Source organism: Cervus canadensis, chromosome 12 (assembly GCF_019320065.1).
Source record: "Cervus canadensis isolate Bull #8, Minnesota chromosome 12, ASM1932006v1, whole genome shotgun sequence".
NCBI lineage: Eukaryota > Metazoa > Chordata > Mammalia > Artiodactyla > Cervidae > Cervus > Cervus canadensis.
The window spans coordinates 60,785,651-60,800,965 of record NC_057397.1 but is presented as its reverse complement, the minus strand read 5'-3'; the positions used below and the strand labels follow the sequence as shown (position 1 = coordinate 60,800,965).

General features: G+C 40.1%; 1 protein-coding gene across 1 annotated transcript; it reads right to left on the bottom strand.

The window, feature by feature from the left end:
* Nucleotides 1-538: 538 nt before the first annotated feature.
* Nucleotides 539-13,804, bottom strand: FBXO43 (F-box protein 43). The gene is made up of 7 exons (XM_043483325.1): nucleotides 13,735-13,804; nucleotides 11,998-12,612; nucleotides 11,597-11,638; nucleotides 7,986-9,468; nucleotides 5,630-5,732; nucleotides 957-1,160; nucleotides 539-851 (listed from the first exon to the last, which is right to left on the bottom strand). The coding sequence occupies exons 1-7, from the start codon at nucleotides 13,802-13,804 to the stop codon at nucleotides 603-605; spliced, it is 2,766 nt and encodes a 921-aa protein (XP_043339260.1). The 3' UTR covers nucleotides 539-602.
* Nucleotides 13,805-15,315: the final 1,511 nt, after the last annotated feature.

Here is a 15,315-nt window from a genome sequence, read left to right as displayed (position 1 = left end):
TAGTTATCAATATTAAGTAAATTTTATTTAACCAGAAGTCTGCCCAAATATGACACTCACTAAATTAAGAGAAAGATGTGTTCGCTTCGGCAGCACGTATACTAAATTAAGAGAAAGATTGAGGTTATGGAGTAAATTCAACAGAATTTCTGAAAACATTTTATTTATATTTCATTTTCAGTCAAATATTCAAAGATTTTGAAATCTATAAGGCCATCTGTCTCAAGTTCAAAAATTTTAATATTATCTGGAAAACTATTTTTGAAAAGTGATTACTGAAGAACATTTCAACACATAGTGATGAAATGCACAGTTTTTAAATTTTACATGAAACAGTTAAATACATATAACACTGAAAATTCTTTATTTAAAAACACTAAGTTATTAAAATGAGTAAAAACAACATAGTAAAATTAGATTTTTTGCAAAACTCACTACTTCAAAGAAAACATACAATGACATGGATCATAATATATACAAAACAGGAAATAAATCATCATCTGTCATTGATGGGGAGATTTGCATGCTTTCAAAATACTCATAATTTTAAGTCACACAAAATGTTGCTCAGAGGGAATGCTTCTTTTATATTTAAAGTCTCTTTAGAGGCGTTTTAAATTCCGCTTACTCTGGGCACTTCCTGGAAGAACATCTTTTCTATTTCTTGGCTTTGCTGCTCCTCTACTACATTCTTCAGACCCATGATAAGCACACAAACATAGCACACAAAAGTCAAAGCCACAGGCTGTGCGGCTACATAGCCCTCTTTTCTTATAAGGCTGGTACTTAGCAGGGGACTGGCACCTTGGGCAAGGTTTTAACGCTTCATCAATAAAAAGTGTTTTGGCAACCTGCAGTAAAAGCACACACACTAAATCTTCCATTTTCGCATAGAGGACAGCTTTATTTCAAACTCTGTAAATATTTACTTCTAACAACTTATGATAAATACTCACCTTGACATATTCTTCCTGTTTACTACTTAAGTGAGTAACAGAAGAGTTTGCTATAGGTGTCAAAACTTCTCCCCAAGGAGAAAATGTTGAAGGTTGTTCTTTCTGAAAACCTGGTGTCCTAGCCTGTGCTTGCACAGACCTTAAAGCTGATCGATTTAAGAGATGGAGCCGAGTGGCGGCATCCTCAACATTTAATATAGCCCCCTGTGGTAAAAGACAAGAGGGGTCAACACTGTCATATCAGAAGTTCCAGAAGAGCTTTCAGATGCACATGTAACATGTTTGGAAGTGGTTTCTGCACCACTAGAATTTTCTCCCTAAACCATTCCTTTTTAGAGAAAAAAAAAAAAATTATCTTATCTAGCATTTAAAAGTCAAAGGAAAATACAAAGTTGAAACAATAAATGCAAGCTTTAAGTTTGCATCATTGGTTATTTTTCTATTTAACGCATGAGTTTGCAAACTTTTCGTGGAAAGGACCAGATAGTTGCAAACTAGTCAACTGTCATTTTAGCAAACACAGCTACAGAGATACGTAAATGAAGGGGCAGGGCTGCTCCAATAAAACTTATTATAAAAACACAGGTGATGGACAGGATTTGGCCCACAGATCAGAGTTTATCAAGTCCCCTTTTAAGCCAAGGTGTAAGAGGAGGTAAATTTTTTCAAAATCTGCCAAGGGACCTCATGGAATTCTGTAAAGATTTCTTACTTCAGCCACATGTCAGAAAATTAATGGGCCTGGTTAGACCATGAAACTCAATTTGTTTGGTTGGCTTTTACAAATACCAAATACTTGCAAAACTTGATTCATTTTTACACTTGAGTTTAAACAGCTTTGATATTTTAAAAGGAGAAAAAAAATGTCTTTTATTTGAGCTGGATTTCCACACTACTCAAATAGTTAGCCAAGAAATATTTTCAGTGAATAATCCTTATAGCTTGTATTTTGTTAAGCTTGGAAATAAGAAAAAACATTGTAGGGTTTTTTTTAAACAAATTGGCATTCTTAACTAATTATTAAAATAAAATGTACTATTGGTGAATTTCCTGAGTGTCCAACTATAATTGTGTTTTCTCTCCCTTGACAGTCTCCCTTTGCCAGAATTGTTTCCTAAAGGGGGAAGAGGTAAAACACAAGAAATGGTAGTAGGATAAGTATAGGAATAAAGCTAGCTGGCCATGAAAAATTATGCAATTGACAGCTTAACAACATTGGCATATGTATAATGGATGAATACTGGTTTTTAGAAATTAGAATGAATACAGTTGAACTTACTCAAGGATTCAATACATCTTATGTTACATCCTATAAAAGATTTGCCGCCTAGGCTAGAAGCATATGACACAAGAGTACTCTAAAAGAAAACACCCATTGGATTTCCATGCAGTTGGCAAACACAATGATGATGCATGCACCAAAAAATGAATAGAGATATATTGTTAAAGCAAATTTCAGCCATAGAAAACATTCATTCATTTAACAAAGATTTCATCTAATAGGTGCCAAGTGAATAGCACAGTCTAACCCCTATCCTCCCAGAGCTTAAAATGTGGGCTACTACCTCTGAACAGTGTAAGGTCTAGTAGTCAAATACAGGCACCATTACCATACTAGAAAATATTTAAATGTGAAAGGGGAGTCTCTTATTGTTGTTCATTTCCATGATTATAAGTAAACAGTAAAGACTACTGTAAATTAAGAAATTTGATGGAAATAGTGTAATATTCCAATTTTATGGTCATTCTCACTGCTGCAAGGCAACAGATAAAATGAGATCCTATTACATGTAACTGGTGCACATGCCTTTTATTTTTCACACGTAAGGATCTTTCAGTGACACTATACACATGTGAGGAAAACCATCTAACAACTTTGTTTTATAATTTTTCTGTTTTGGTTAATGATATACATTAGGATAGTGCAGGTAGAAAGCAGCCAGTTCGTTCAGGAACAAGAGGCCAAAGGGCATCTGGAATGATGTCTCTGAAGAAAAGAAAGAACAGGTAGAATACCTGATTTGTTCAGACTTACACAGAGGAGAGTTCCAGTTCTGGCGGATGGTGAGTCAGGCATCTGCATAGAGAAACACTAAAAAGAAAGAAAGAGCAAGAGAGAGAGGAGGAGAAAGAGAGAGAAAGGGAAAGAGAGGAAAAAGAAAGAAACTGGGCAATTATTAACTGTGAGGGTAAAAGTTATATAAGAAAAAAGGTGTAATAGGTATAACCATACTGTACTATACGTTATGGCTGTCAAAAAGTCATAATAATCTCAACACAGTCTTAATAATGTCAGCACCTAATCCTGATTCACTAATGATGGTGTAATTACATTCATAAACTAGGAGAAAAGACTTCAGAGGAAGAGCCAGGTAGACAGGTAGTAGTGAGAGGTTAGAGAACTAACCTAAAAAAACTAAATAAGAGAAAAAACTAAAAAACTAAACTATTTTTTTAGAGAAAAAACTAAATAAGCAATAGCGGTGAAGACATGCCATTCAGAAATATGCAGGTGAATATCAAAAGGAAAAAGAACTAGAGAGTTGAAACTGATTGCCTTGATGAGGCAAGAATCAAGAGCAGGAAGGGCAGGAAAATACGTGTTTTGCTATAAATTTCAAAGTCCAATTTCATGTTCTAAACCATGTACTTGTTTTAACTTTTTAAAAAATTTAAAGCAAATCAAAATAAGGGGAAAAACTCAAGTAAGGAAAAAAATAGAGTTCTTTAGGAAACCAAGTTTTTTTAAAAAGTGGTAGCCAGGATATAAAGTAGAATACTTTATCTAGAATTACCCAAAGGCTTGCCAATTCAACCACATGTTTCTTTCACATAGAATGTAAGGAATGCATGGAGCTAAAAGCTTAATATGAATAGGTACTTGCTTAAAAATTTGTTTTTTGGTCTGTCCTTAGCAGTAGGATGCCACTCAAAAAAGATATGTTAAGAAGGCAATTAATATATTTAATATTATAAGCTCCCAGAGCCAGCAGCTGCAGCAGTAAGTAGCTTGTAAAGGATTATCATAGGTGAGAAGATAAAACTTGTCTTCAAATAAAATAGAAATTCAATATTTTAGTTAACAGAAGTCCCTAATATTTCCTTGAAATGAGAAAACCCTCAATCTGTATCTGGGTGTTCATATTTGTTTATACTGTGATTCATTTCCCTGGAGGCTCAGATGGTAAAGAATCCGCCTGCAATGCAGGAGACCTGGGTTCAATCCCTGGGTTCAGAAGATCCCCTGGAGGAGGGAATGGCAACCCACTCCAGTATTCTTGCCTGGAGAACCCCCATGGACAGAGGAGCCTGGCGGGCTATATAGTCTGTGGGGTCGCAAAGAGTCGGACACGACTGAGCGACTAAGCACAACACAACATGCTTCATTTCAATTATATTTAGCCAAATTATAAATTTACTTGTGTTATTACATACTTTTTACTAGAATAAGGAAGTTAATTCTGAGTTTCTCTTTGTATTTATGCCTAAGTAAGGTCTAAAAGTTGAATAGATAGTAAATATGGGTACTAGAGTCATCAGATAGCTATTACACAAAATAGTGTCCCCATGAAGAATTAATCGGCTTCTATAAAAATTTTTCTTATAACTTCAGGGCTCGACCTCAAATCTTTAAGAAAGTGCAAGTTCATGATGCTTTACAAGTTTGAGTGCCATGCTCACTCACCTCCAGGCCTTCCCTCTGCTGAAACAACTTTCCTGTCTAACTCATTATTCAAGTCTCAGCTAAGATGCATTTTTTCCTTCTCTTGATCCCCAAGTATCAAACACTTCTTTTAAATGTCCCAATAGAGAGAACTCTGAGCTTCCTCTAACACACCTGTATTGTAATCACCTGTTTATATCAGGTGTATGAGCTCCAAGAGAGCAGGGATCATGTCAAAAATGTTCACCACTGTAATTTGAGCAACTGGCATATAGTATCTACTCAAGATTATACTTGAGTAGAGTATACTACAAGTATACTACATCAAGACTGGATGATTTAGTCACCAAGTCATGTCCGACTCTTGCAACCTCATAGACTGGAGCCCTCCAGGTTCCTCTGTCCGTGAGATTTCCCAGGCAAGGATACTCAAGTGGGTTGCCATTTCCATCTCCAGGGGATCGTACCAATCCAGGGGTCAAACCTGCATCTGCTGCGTTGGCAGGCGGTCTTCTGCATTGCAAGCAGATTATTTATGGCTGAGCCACTAGGGAAGCACATAAAAGACTGAACAGAAAATGCTATAAGAATATCTAATTATGATTAGGATCTGGCATATCCTATTAAAATGGTATCAAATACTGATAACAGCATATATACTTAAACAACAAAACCCAGCAAGATGTTCTTCATGTCAGTTAGTCCACTCCATTTATGGACTTGGTAGAGATGGGGTTTGGGGGTGGCGGGGAGGGGAGAGTTTATGACTCCGGGAGTTCCCTGGTGGCCTAGTAGTTAGGATTCTGGGCTTTCACTGCCATTCAATCCCTGGTGGGGGAACTGAGATTCTGTAGGAGGGTGCTGTGGCCAAAGGAATAAAAAAGAACTTATGAGTGAATGTCAATAAAGAAAGATTAAAGAATAGCAGGAAAACCAAATTAGGTTGTCCAGACATATGTGATCATCAGATATTCATACAAATGTTTTAGAACAGCATTATATACATTACCTCAGAATCTGTTTTCAGTTGTGTGATATGTAATTTCCTCCTCCGATTTGCTTTTTTATCTTGAACAATAATTTCACGCCAATTTCTGCTCACTTTCCAAACACTGTAACAAAAAGATCAGTCCTTGTATATATGTATAGAAGTTCAGGTATATATGCCACAGAATTAGCATTTTTTACACATGGCAATAAGAGAAATTTGTTTTTAAAGATTTTGGATAGTTAATTTAAAGCTAAAATTTTACATTAAAAATATGACTCGATTTGCCTAGCTGTGAAAGAAGACCTATTAAAATACATCAGCATCATATTGATAGGTTACTATCTTATAAATAGTTAAGGAAATAAAACAAAGTTTCATATAAACCCAAATGAGTCCACCGGGAGACTGATTAAGAGGATTTAACTTATATGTAACACTAATATTTAAAACTTGGAACATGACATGCCACAAATGATTATCACCTATAGTGCAAGAGTTTATATAAATTTCTCCTACTATTGTATTTAACAAATATCTGTCATTTTGAGTAAATAAACACAAAAACAATCAATCCTGTATTAGAACTTCTAAATGCAGATACAGTTGATCCCTGAACAACATCAGTATTCTGGCATGGAAAATCACATGGACAGAGGAGTGTGGTGGGCTACAGTCCATTGGGTTGCAAAGAGTCAGACACGACTGAGTGACTAAGCACATAGCTGAACAACATGGGTTTGAACTCTGCGGGTTTTTTTCCATGGTAAATACTACACAGTCCCTGATCAGTTGAATCCAGGGATGCTGAACCACGGATACAGAGGAAACTCAGATGTGGAAAGCTGACTATAATTTATACAAAGATTTCAGGTTGCACACCAGAGGGTCAGCACCCCTATTTTCTGGTTGTCCAAGGGTCAGCTATAATAAATAGTATTATGAACAGCACTACAAAGTTCCTATTTTGTAAACCAAAGTTTATGAGAACAAAGCAGCTAAAGAAAAAAACATAATTTATGTCCAGTGAGTGCTTATTTATCAATAAAAGTGAATGAGGTTAGGAGAAGGTTATGGAGGCCCCATGTTACACCTGAGTTGTCAACACTACTATTCTTCCAGCCACCTCAGTTGCCATTGCCTCTCTCTAAGCTGACATAGGCACCTTGTATCAGATGGAGAGGAACAGGCAGAAAGTCACTCATTAATGGAGAAGAAATGAACTATCAATGCATAGTTGGGTGTTTGCCTCATCTATTTCAACTGAGTCCAGTCTCTCATATTTCCAAGAATACGCACTGCCAAGTTACACATGCACTCTGCAGTGCAAATACTAGAAATCTTGAGGGATGAGCAGGGAAGGTGATTATTGCAATATGTACTTTCACTTACATCGCAGTATGACTGAATATCATTTGTCCCACAAGCGAGCACCTAAAAGGGTCACCCAAGTTTTAACTGGTCTGTAACCAAATACTCCATTGTGTAAAAACAAAATCCCTATATCATAGCCATACCCCTAATTTTTTAAACAAAATTCATCTCACTTGAACATTTTTTAAGGCATAGACATATAGGTCATTAATCTTTCTTATTATCCTACTTGGGTTACACCAAAGACATTCCTGATCAAGACTATGCTGAAAGGACTGAAACCTTAACAAGAGTTTGTGGGAAAATACGGGCTTAGAAATCAGAGGGTTCAGTTACAGACCTGCATCCATTCCTATCTCCTTGAGTGACTGTTGGCAGGTCACTTAACTTCTCTAGAGCTCAGTTTTCTCATCTGCAAATACGTGATAGGACTAGACATTTCAGAAGACTTCCAGCTACGAAATTCTACAATTCTGTACAATAGCCTACAGTTAGTTTATGGGGGAAAGGTGAAGAAGGGTCTCAATAGAAGTAGGGGCCAGAAAAGAGTAAGGATTCAATGAACCAAACTTTTGATATATACCTATGGAAAAAGAAAGTGACTCTCTTGCTTGTCCTGCCTCAACCATGACCTTGCGGAAATCCTGTTCCACATGGCTTCTCTTGTTCCTGGTTCTGGCATACCGATGGGGCTTGTCTTCTGATAGTCCTGCACTTTGCAAAACTGCCAGTGTAAAGTCTCAATTTAGCCTTATAACTAGTTCCTACCCTCAATACTTCTATATATGTGACTCAGTTTCTACTTACTTATGAAGCAGCATTCAAGATACTGAAATTTCTGACACTGAAGAATTTCACTTAACCATCATTGATAAAATATAAAAGTAACCAAGCCAGAGATAATAAAACAAAATTTTAAAAAGCTACAAACAGAAAAGTTTTCCACCTTAAAAAAAAAAGTGATAAAAGGCAGTTTTATTTCAGAAGAAAAAAAAAATCTTACCTACATAGGCTTTCTGCAGTCAAGGAATCTAAAACCATAGCAAGAACATGCTTTAGATTTCTGTATTTTAATTCTGTTAAGATGTCCAGTTTTTCTATACCCATTTTCTTGCCAATCAGTCCTGCAAGTACACGCTGTAGTATAGCTATTTTCCCCCCGTCCCTTTCTTCTAACAATTCATGTGCACCGTTTTGCTGGAATCTTTTCCTTTTGCTTTTCATAAAAAGCTCATGCACTAATTGCAAGGCTGGGGTCTTCGATAAATTCTTAAAGCTTAAATCCTCACACTTATTGTCACTGCTCGGCTGGCTCTCTGAAATGTCTGAAGTGGTTGCTGGTGTTGATTCAGAGCTAGAGAGGTAGGTCTGGTTTTCTTCTTCTGTCTCAGATTGTGAGCCTTGTTCCCGAAGGGTGGACAGTCTTCTCAATCTTCCAAGACGCCTTGACTTTTTTATGGTGTCCCTGACTTTGAGAGTTCCCTTATGTTTCTGAAATAGTTCTTGGAAAGAGCCCTCTTGCTCAGATAGGGAATCTTCTGATTTATCCAAGCAAAGTGAGTTGAAACCGCTGTCTTCAGGGGTCGAAATATTGCGTCTCACTCCAGCTGAAGGAGAAAATCTTCGGCTTGCATTAAATTGAACACTTGGTACAAGATTACTGATTGGAGTCACAAATATGTCCTCATCTGTTCTACAGCTTGTTCCACCAACAGAAAAGCCCAGAAGTTCGGGATATGTATTCTCATTATTAATACATAGACTGCTGTCACTAAAGTCATGTGTGATAGAGTCTTTAAAATTACTGCCCTGAATTGGAGATATACATTCAACTTCAAAGAGGCCATAGTCATCTTTGGAATCATCCACTGTGGAAGTCTTCTGTTGAGAAAAATTAAGTCTCAATTTTTGACTGCTGGAAGTTACTTCTTCTGTTCTCAAAGTGCTAGTAACTGAAGAACTAAAATTATCTTGCCTTGGAAAGCCTGAAGCACTGCTTGGAATATTTTTTTCTAAATTGGGAACTTGGCTTGTACTACTTTCGAGGGAACTGTTTTGTGATTCAAAGTCCCTGTCTAGAAGAGAGAAAGATATGTCCAATCTTCTGCGCAGCAAATGCTTTTTTCCACTGACTTTAGGAGTTTCACACAGTTCTGGGGTTTTATCATTTTCCTTCCTGAGGAAGACAAATCTCTTTCTTTGAGTGGGAGACTCTAAACTATGGGTTAAGGCCAAACTTGAAGTTTCAGGATGTTCGTGGATCAATGTTGAGCCTCTTTCTTTTTTTCCAAATAATTCTTTATCTGTATTATCAAAGCTGCATGATTTTAACAGCTCACTGTAGCCACTATCTTGAAAAGAAGATGTGGAACAAAGGTCTCCAAAGCTGGAGGACTTGACCCTGACAACAGGAGAGTCCACCTCATTTCCTGCTCCAGCGCCGGCTTGACCTGAATGCCTTTCTGACATCTTCAAAATCTCTGCTTCTACAAAGTGAAAACAAATTTTATTCTTCCTTTGAAATTAATAGTCTGGAAGCTAATACCAAAATACTTGTTATGAGCACAGATGATTATGGAAAATTGCACGGCAATAAAAAAAAGTTACTTTAAGAAACAAATCTCTGCAATATACTCATGTGTATCTTACTTAAGACAGTGTTTCAACATCATAAAAACCAAAATTTCCAGGATATAAATATTCACAGATTACCTGACTAAGCATAGTCTAGGCACTGTGCACAGATATTTTCATTAACTACACTTGAGGAAAAAAAAATCTCATAGCATAATTTTAGATGATTGTATTACCTTATAATTTTTACAGCATTAAAGTACATTATTGTAGTTCTAACATTCTAGCTTATTTGTGCTGGCCTATATTTAGTCAGGTGGATATTTCCTTTCAGAGTTCTACAATGTAAATAAAGATGCTTAAAAAAAAAACTACATGCTGATTTTGACCACTGGTCAAGTGAGTGCAGCCACTAGGATAAACTGCAATTCAGGAAAGCAACTCTAGAATAATGTTACTCATATTCATAACATGGGCTTGTCTCAGAAACCTGGTCTTTCTGACCATTCACAAGGTCAGAATTCCAAGGCTTTCACCTTTGCAAAGTCTCTTTAGCTCACTGATAAATTAGTAACATATTCTTGAGCTAACCAAAATGAACCAAAGCCCTACAGGCCATTTCAAACCTGGCAGGTCATACTCATTCGTGTCTCATCTGGTAAATATTTTCTACTCGGGAACCCACCCTTTATAATATTCTTAAAGTGAAAATATAGAATTTAAGTATATTACTTAGAGAAGAAATGTGATTCAGTATTATATTTGTAAGAAAGGACACTAGGAAACATTTCACTTTTTTTAAGGAAATACTTGACTCTTTAACCTTTTCAACAGTATCACTGCATTCCTTCTTTTAGAAACTTGAATTAAATCTTAAACTTTTTAGAAACTTGAATTAAATCCTAAAGTATAAGAAAGTTATTTCTCCAGATTATCCAAAGGACACTAAGAAAACTGTCATTCTTTTAAAGTTTTCTCCAGACCGAATACATGATTCTTCTCTATTAAAAAGATCCTGGGAAGATATATTGTTAGTTGAGTATAATGGGAAAGTTATTTACACCTAAGTTCTATCAGTTAAACATGTAAGTGAATAAGTTTTTTTTAAAAATTGCTATTCTAACCAAAAAACCAAATTGTTTCTTTGTGGTGCAATGACCATTATTACTGGGCAAAGTAAGTGTTTTTCAACTTTTAAAACCTATATTCTGTTTTGGTAAATCTCACACATGTTCTTTTCTGATTTAGATTTCCTCAGATTGTGACAATCAACCGATCTCTTCTGTACCTGCTTACCAGCCAAGATGATCAAATTTTGCTTTCTATATTTCATACTTTAAAACAATTTTTTGTTTTCAAATTACACCTCCACACACGAATGTTTCCTACGCTCCGAAAATCATTTTATTAAGTAATAGTTTTCTCTCATGTCATCTGGTAGTTAGGTCCGAGCCTTTCTAAAACTTTTAAAAAACTTTTTAAAATTAAAACAAATGTAACTATTCTTCTACTTCACCACTAGGTGTCTCACCATGTTCGAATTTGGGAACCTGAGAGGCAAATGGATGGAAACAAAAGCAAGGGTGCAAATATAATACTCTCCCGGCTAAAATACATAGACCATTTGCTTTAAACATACAAAAAGCTTCCGATTTTCCTTCTGTTCATCTACCCATTTGAAATTGCTTCCACCGTGCTTTCTCTGGTGTCATTTTTTTTTTTTTTCATCTTTCATCACTTTCAACCCAAGATACTGGTCTCAAAACGTGGTTTTTCAAACTTCAAAAGCATTTATGTAAAATCGTAGAATGCCGGGTGACTTGCTCAGTTTCACTGATTCAACAGTTCACTGATGAAACAAACAAGCCTCTTCAACATTCATTTTTTAAAACCAAGCTCCTGATAAGGATTAAGAACACACATCTCTATAGTGCTTAAAACAAACAAACAAAAAAACACTGGCTAACTCAAATGAAGTATTTAAAGTAATTAAAGTACTTAACCCGAATTTCCTTCGTTTGTTAAAGTGCAACATCTTACCATCAGTATATCTTGAGTTCTTAGACGCCAACGTTACGTAGGCTTCCGATAAAGGAAATTTCTCACTTTGCCTTTAAAATTCACGCCAAAGAAATACCACTTAAAGAGACAACTAATTTTGAACAATTAATGGAAACGTGCAGTAGCAGCACGATGCCCGCTAAGATTTGAAGGATACCTCAAGTACCTGCTACCGGGATTATTTTCTAACGCTTTAAAAGGCCTAAATCACTTTGAATTCCCCCCAGCTTTCCAGACAACAGCAATTGTCATATCTCTGTGTGCTCCAGCTAGTCTCGGGACGGAGGAAAACGGCCCCAATTCGGCTCTCTGACCACGCAGGGTCAGCTGCCGCGCGGTCGTCTCCCGCCCGAGGTGCCGGCGGCGGGTGGCTGGTTAACGGTCTCCCCGGGGGGCGTCAACCAGGCCGCTCGTCAGTCCGCGGGCCCTCCCCAGGCCGGGCTGGCTGAGGGAGGCCGGGCCGGCCCCAGGGCCCCAGGAAGCCGCCGACGGGCCGAGGACGGGCGGGCGTCGCCTGGACCCAGAGCAAGAGGAAGGCGAACCGCGTCGGGGCGCCTCTCTCGTCGCGGCCCCTGGGAAGCTGAGCGGGTGCGGGGCTGGGGACGCCCAGAGGCCGGCCGCCCTCACACACCTGGCGTCCCCGCTCCCGCCCACCTGGGGGCCCCGGGGGCGGCCGCGCCCACCGCGCCGACTCGCCGGGCGGAGATCTGTGGGCCGCAGCCGCCCGAGCGCCGCCGAGGAGCCGCGGCCTCGTCCCCAGGGATGCTCGGCTATGGCAACCTCCACGCCGGGTCCGCGTGGGGCCGCCGCCTTTTCCCTCCTTCGGTTTGAACTGCCCGCCCTGAGTAACCGCCCCGCCCCGCGCCGCACCGCCCCTTCCTCCCGCCGGCCGCCGCCCGCGACCCCGCAGAACCCCGGCCAGGCCTGCGCCGTGAGCTCCGTCCCCGCTTTCCCGCCCTCCGCGCCCCCACCGCACCGAGGCACCCGCGTGCGTGCTAAACCGCTTCAGTTGTGTCAGAGTCACTGCGACCCCGCGGTCTGTAGCCCTCCAGGCTCCTCCGTCCATGGGATTTTCCAGACGAGAACACTGGAGTGGGTTGCCCTTTCCTCCTCCAGGGGATCTTCCAGACCCAGGGATCGAACCCTCGTCTCCTAAGTCTCCTGCATTGGCAGGCGGGTTCTTTACCACTGAGTGAGTGGAAATCGCTCAGTCGTGTCCGACTCTTTGCAACCCCATGCGGAATTCTCCAGGCCAGAATACCTGAGTGGGCAGCCTTTCCCTTCTCCAGGGGATCTTCCCAACCCAGGGATCGAACCTAGGTCTCCCGCATTGCGGGCGGATTCTTTACCTGCTGAGCCACAAGGGAAGCCCCCTTTACCACTAGCGCCACCTGGAAAGCCCCTCTGAGGCACCTAAGGGCTTTTTAATTTGATAGGCTCTTTCTCCCGCCCTCCCGCCCCCCACGCACCACCCCCACCACCCCCACCTGCGTTTTAACTTCGGACAACACTCAACAGGTCCTAGGCGCTGTGCGTGCTAGGTTGCCTTAGTCGTGCCCGACTCTTTGCGACCCTATGGACTGACTATAGCCCCCCGGGCGCCTCTGTCCATAGGGATTCCCCACCCAGGGATCGAACTGGCATCTCATGTCTCCTGCACTGGCAGGCGGATTCTTTACCGCTAGCGCCGTCTAAGAAATCCAATAGGTCCTACTGTGGGATGGTATTAAAAATAATGTAGGAGAACGTTCACTTGGTGTTTCCGAAGATGAATTGAAGCGTGAAAAGCAGGTTACAAACCGAATGCCATCCTTTAGAAGTACAGCTATACACAGGATAAGATCTGAAAGGTGTGACTAATTTGGTTACAGCATCTGTAGACTAGGTTATACTTGGTTACTTTTTTTTAAAAAGACCTCTAAAAAGGGATATTTTATGTGCCAGGCTCCATCCTCTGCTCTTGGAAGTTTCTTCCTAATTTCTCTTTTTTTTTTTTCTGTCTTCTTTTCCTCTGTTTATTCCCTAAATGGGGCGTCCTACACATTTTTCTTACTTTACCATTCTGTGCTTATATAATTCGGATTAGGAGTTAAAAGTGTTACTTTAAAGTCAATTACAGTCACTGCTACCACTCTCCTCGGACAGAACTTCTTCATCTGGATGCCCTTTAGATATTCTAAATGTCATGTATCCAAAAATCAAACTCACTAACAATTATTAAGCTTTGACTATGTGCCAAAAGCCTTCGACTGTGTGGATCACAATAAACTGGAAAATTCTGAAGGAGATGGGAATACCAGACCACCTGACCTGCCTCTTGAGAAACCTGTATGCAGGTCAGGAAGCAACAGTTAGAACTGGACATGGACCAACAGAGTGGTTCCAAATAGGAAAAGGAGTACGTCAAGGCTGTATATTGTCACTCTGCTTATTTAACTTATATGCAGAGTACATCATTAGAAACGCTGGGCGGGATGAAGCACTAGCTGGAGTCAAGATTGCCAGGAGAAATATCAATAACCTCAGATATGCAGATGACACCACCCTTATGGCAGAAAGTGAAGAAGAACTGAAGAGCCTCTTGATGAAAGTGAAAGAGGAGAGTGAAAAAGTTGGCTTAAAGCTCAACATTCAGAAAACTAAGATCATGGCATCTGGTCCCATCACCTCATGGGAAATAGATGGGGAAACAGTGGAAACAGTGTCAGACTATTTTTTTGGGCTCCAAAATCACTGCAGATGGTGAATGCAGTCATGAAATTAAAAGACTCTTACTCCTTGGAAGGAAAGTTATGACCAACCTAGATAGCATATTAAAAAGCAGAGACATTACTTTGCCAACAAAGGTCTGTCTGGTCAAGGCTATGGTTTTTCCAATAGTCATGTATGGATGTGAGAGTTGGACTGTGAAGAAAGCTGAGCACCGAAAAATTGATGCTTTTGAACTGTGGTGTTGGAGAAGACTCTTGAGAATCCCTTGGACTGCAAGGAGATCAAACCAGTCCATCCTAAGGGAGATCAGTCCTGGGTGTTCATTGGAAGGGCTGATGCTGAAGCTGAAACTCCAATACTTTGGCCACCTCATGCGAAGAGTTGACTCGTTGGAGAAGACCCTGATGCTGGGAGGGATTGGGGGCAGGAGGAGAAGGGGACGACAGAAGATGAGATGGCTGGATGGCATCACCGACTCAATGGTCATGAGTTTGAGCAAACTCTGGGAGTTTGTGATGGACAGGGAAACCTGGCGTGCTGCGATTCATGGGGTTGCAAAGAGTCGGACACGACTGAGCAACTGAACTAAACAACTGAACTGATGTGCCAACTGAGGGGTTCCCTCATAGCTCAGTTGGTAAAGAATCTGCAATGCAGGAGTTCAATTCCTGGGTGGAGAAGATCCACTGCAGAAGGGATAGGCTACCCACTCCAGTATTCTTGGGCTTCCCTTCTGGCTCAGTGGTAAAGTGAGTGCAATGGTAAAGCACAATGTGGGAGATCTGGGTTTGATCCCTGGGTTGGGAAGATCCCCTGGAGAAGGGAAAGGCTACCCACTCCAGTATTCTGGCCTGGAGAATTCCATGGACTGTTTAGTCCATGGGTTCACAAAGAGTCGGACACAACTGAGTGACTTTGACTTTGACTTTCTTTCAATGTGCCAATTACTGGGCTGCTGCTGCTGCTGCTAAGTCACTTCAATCATG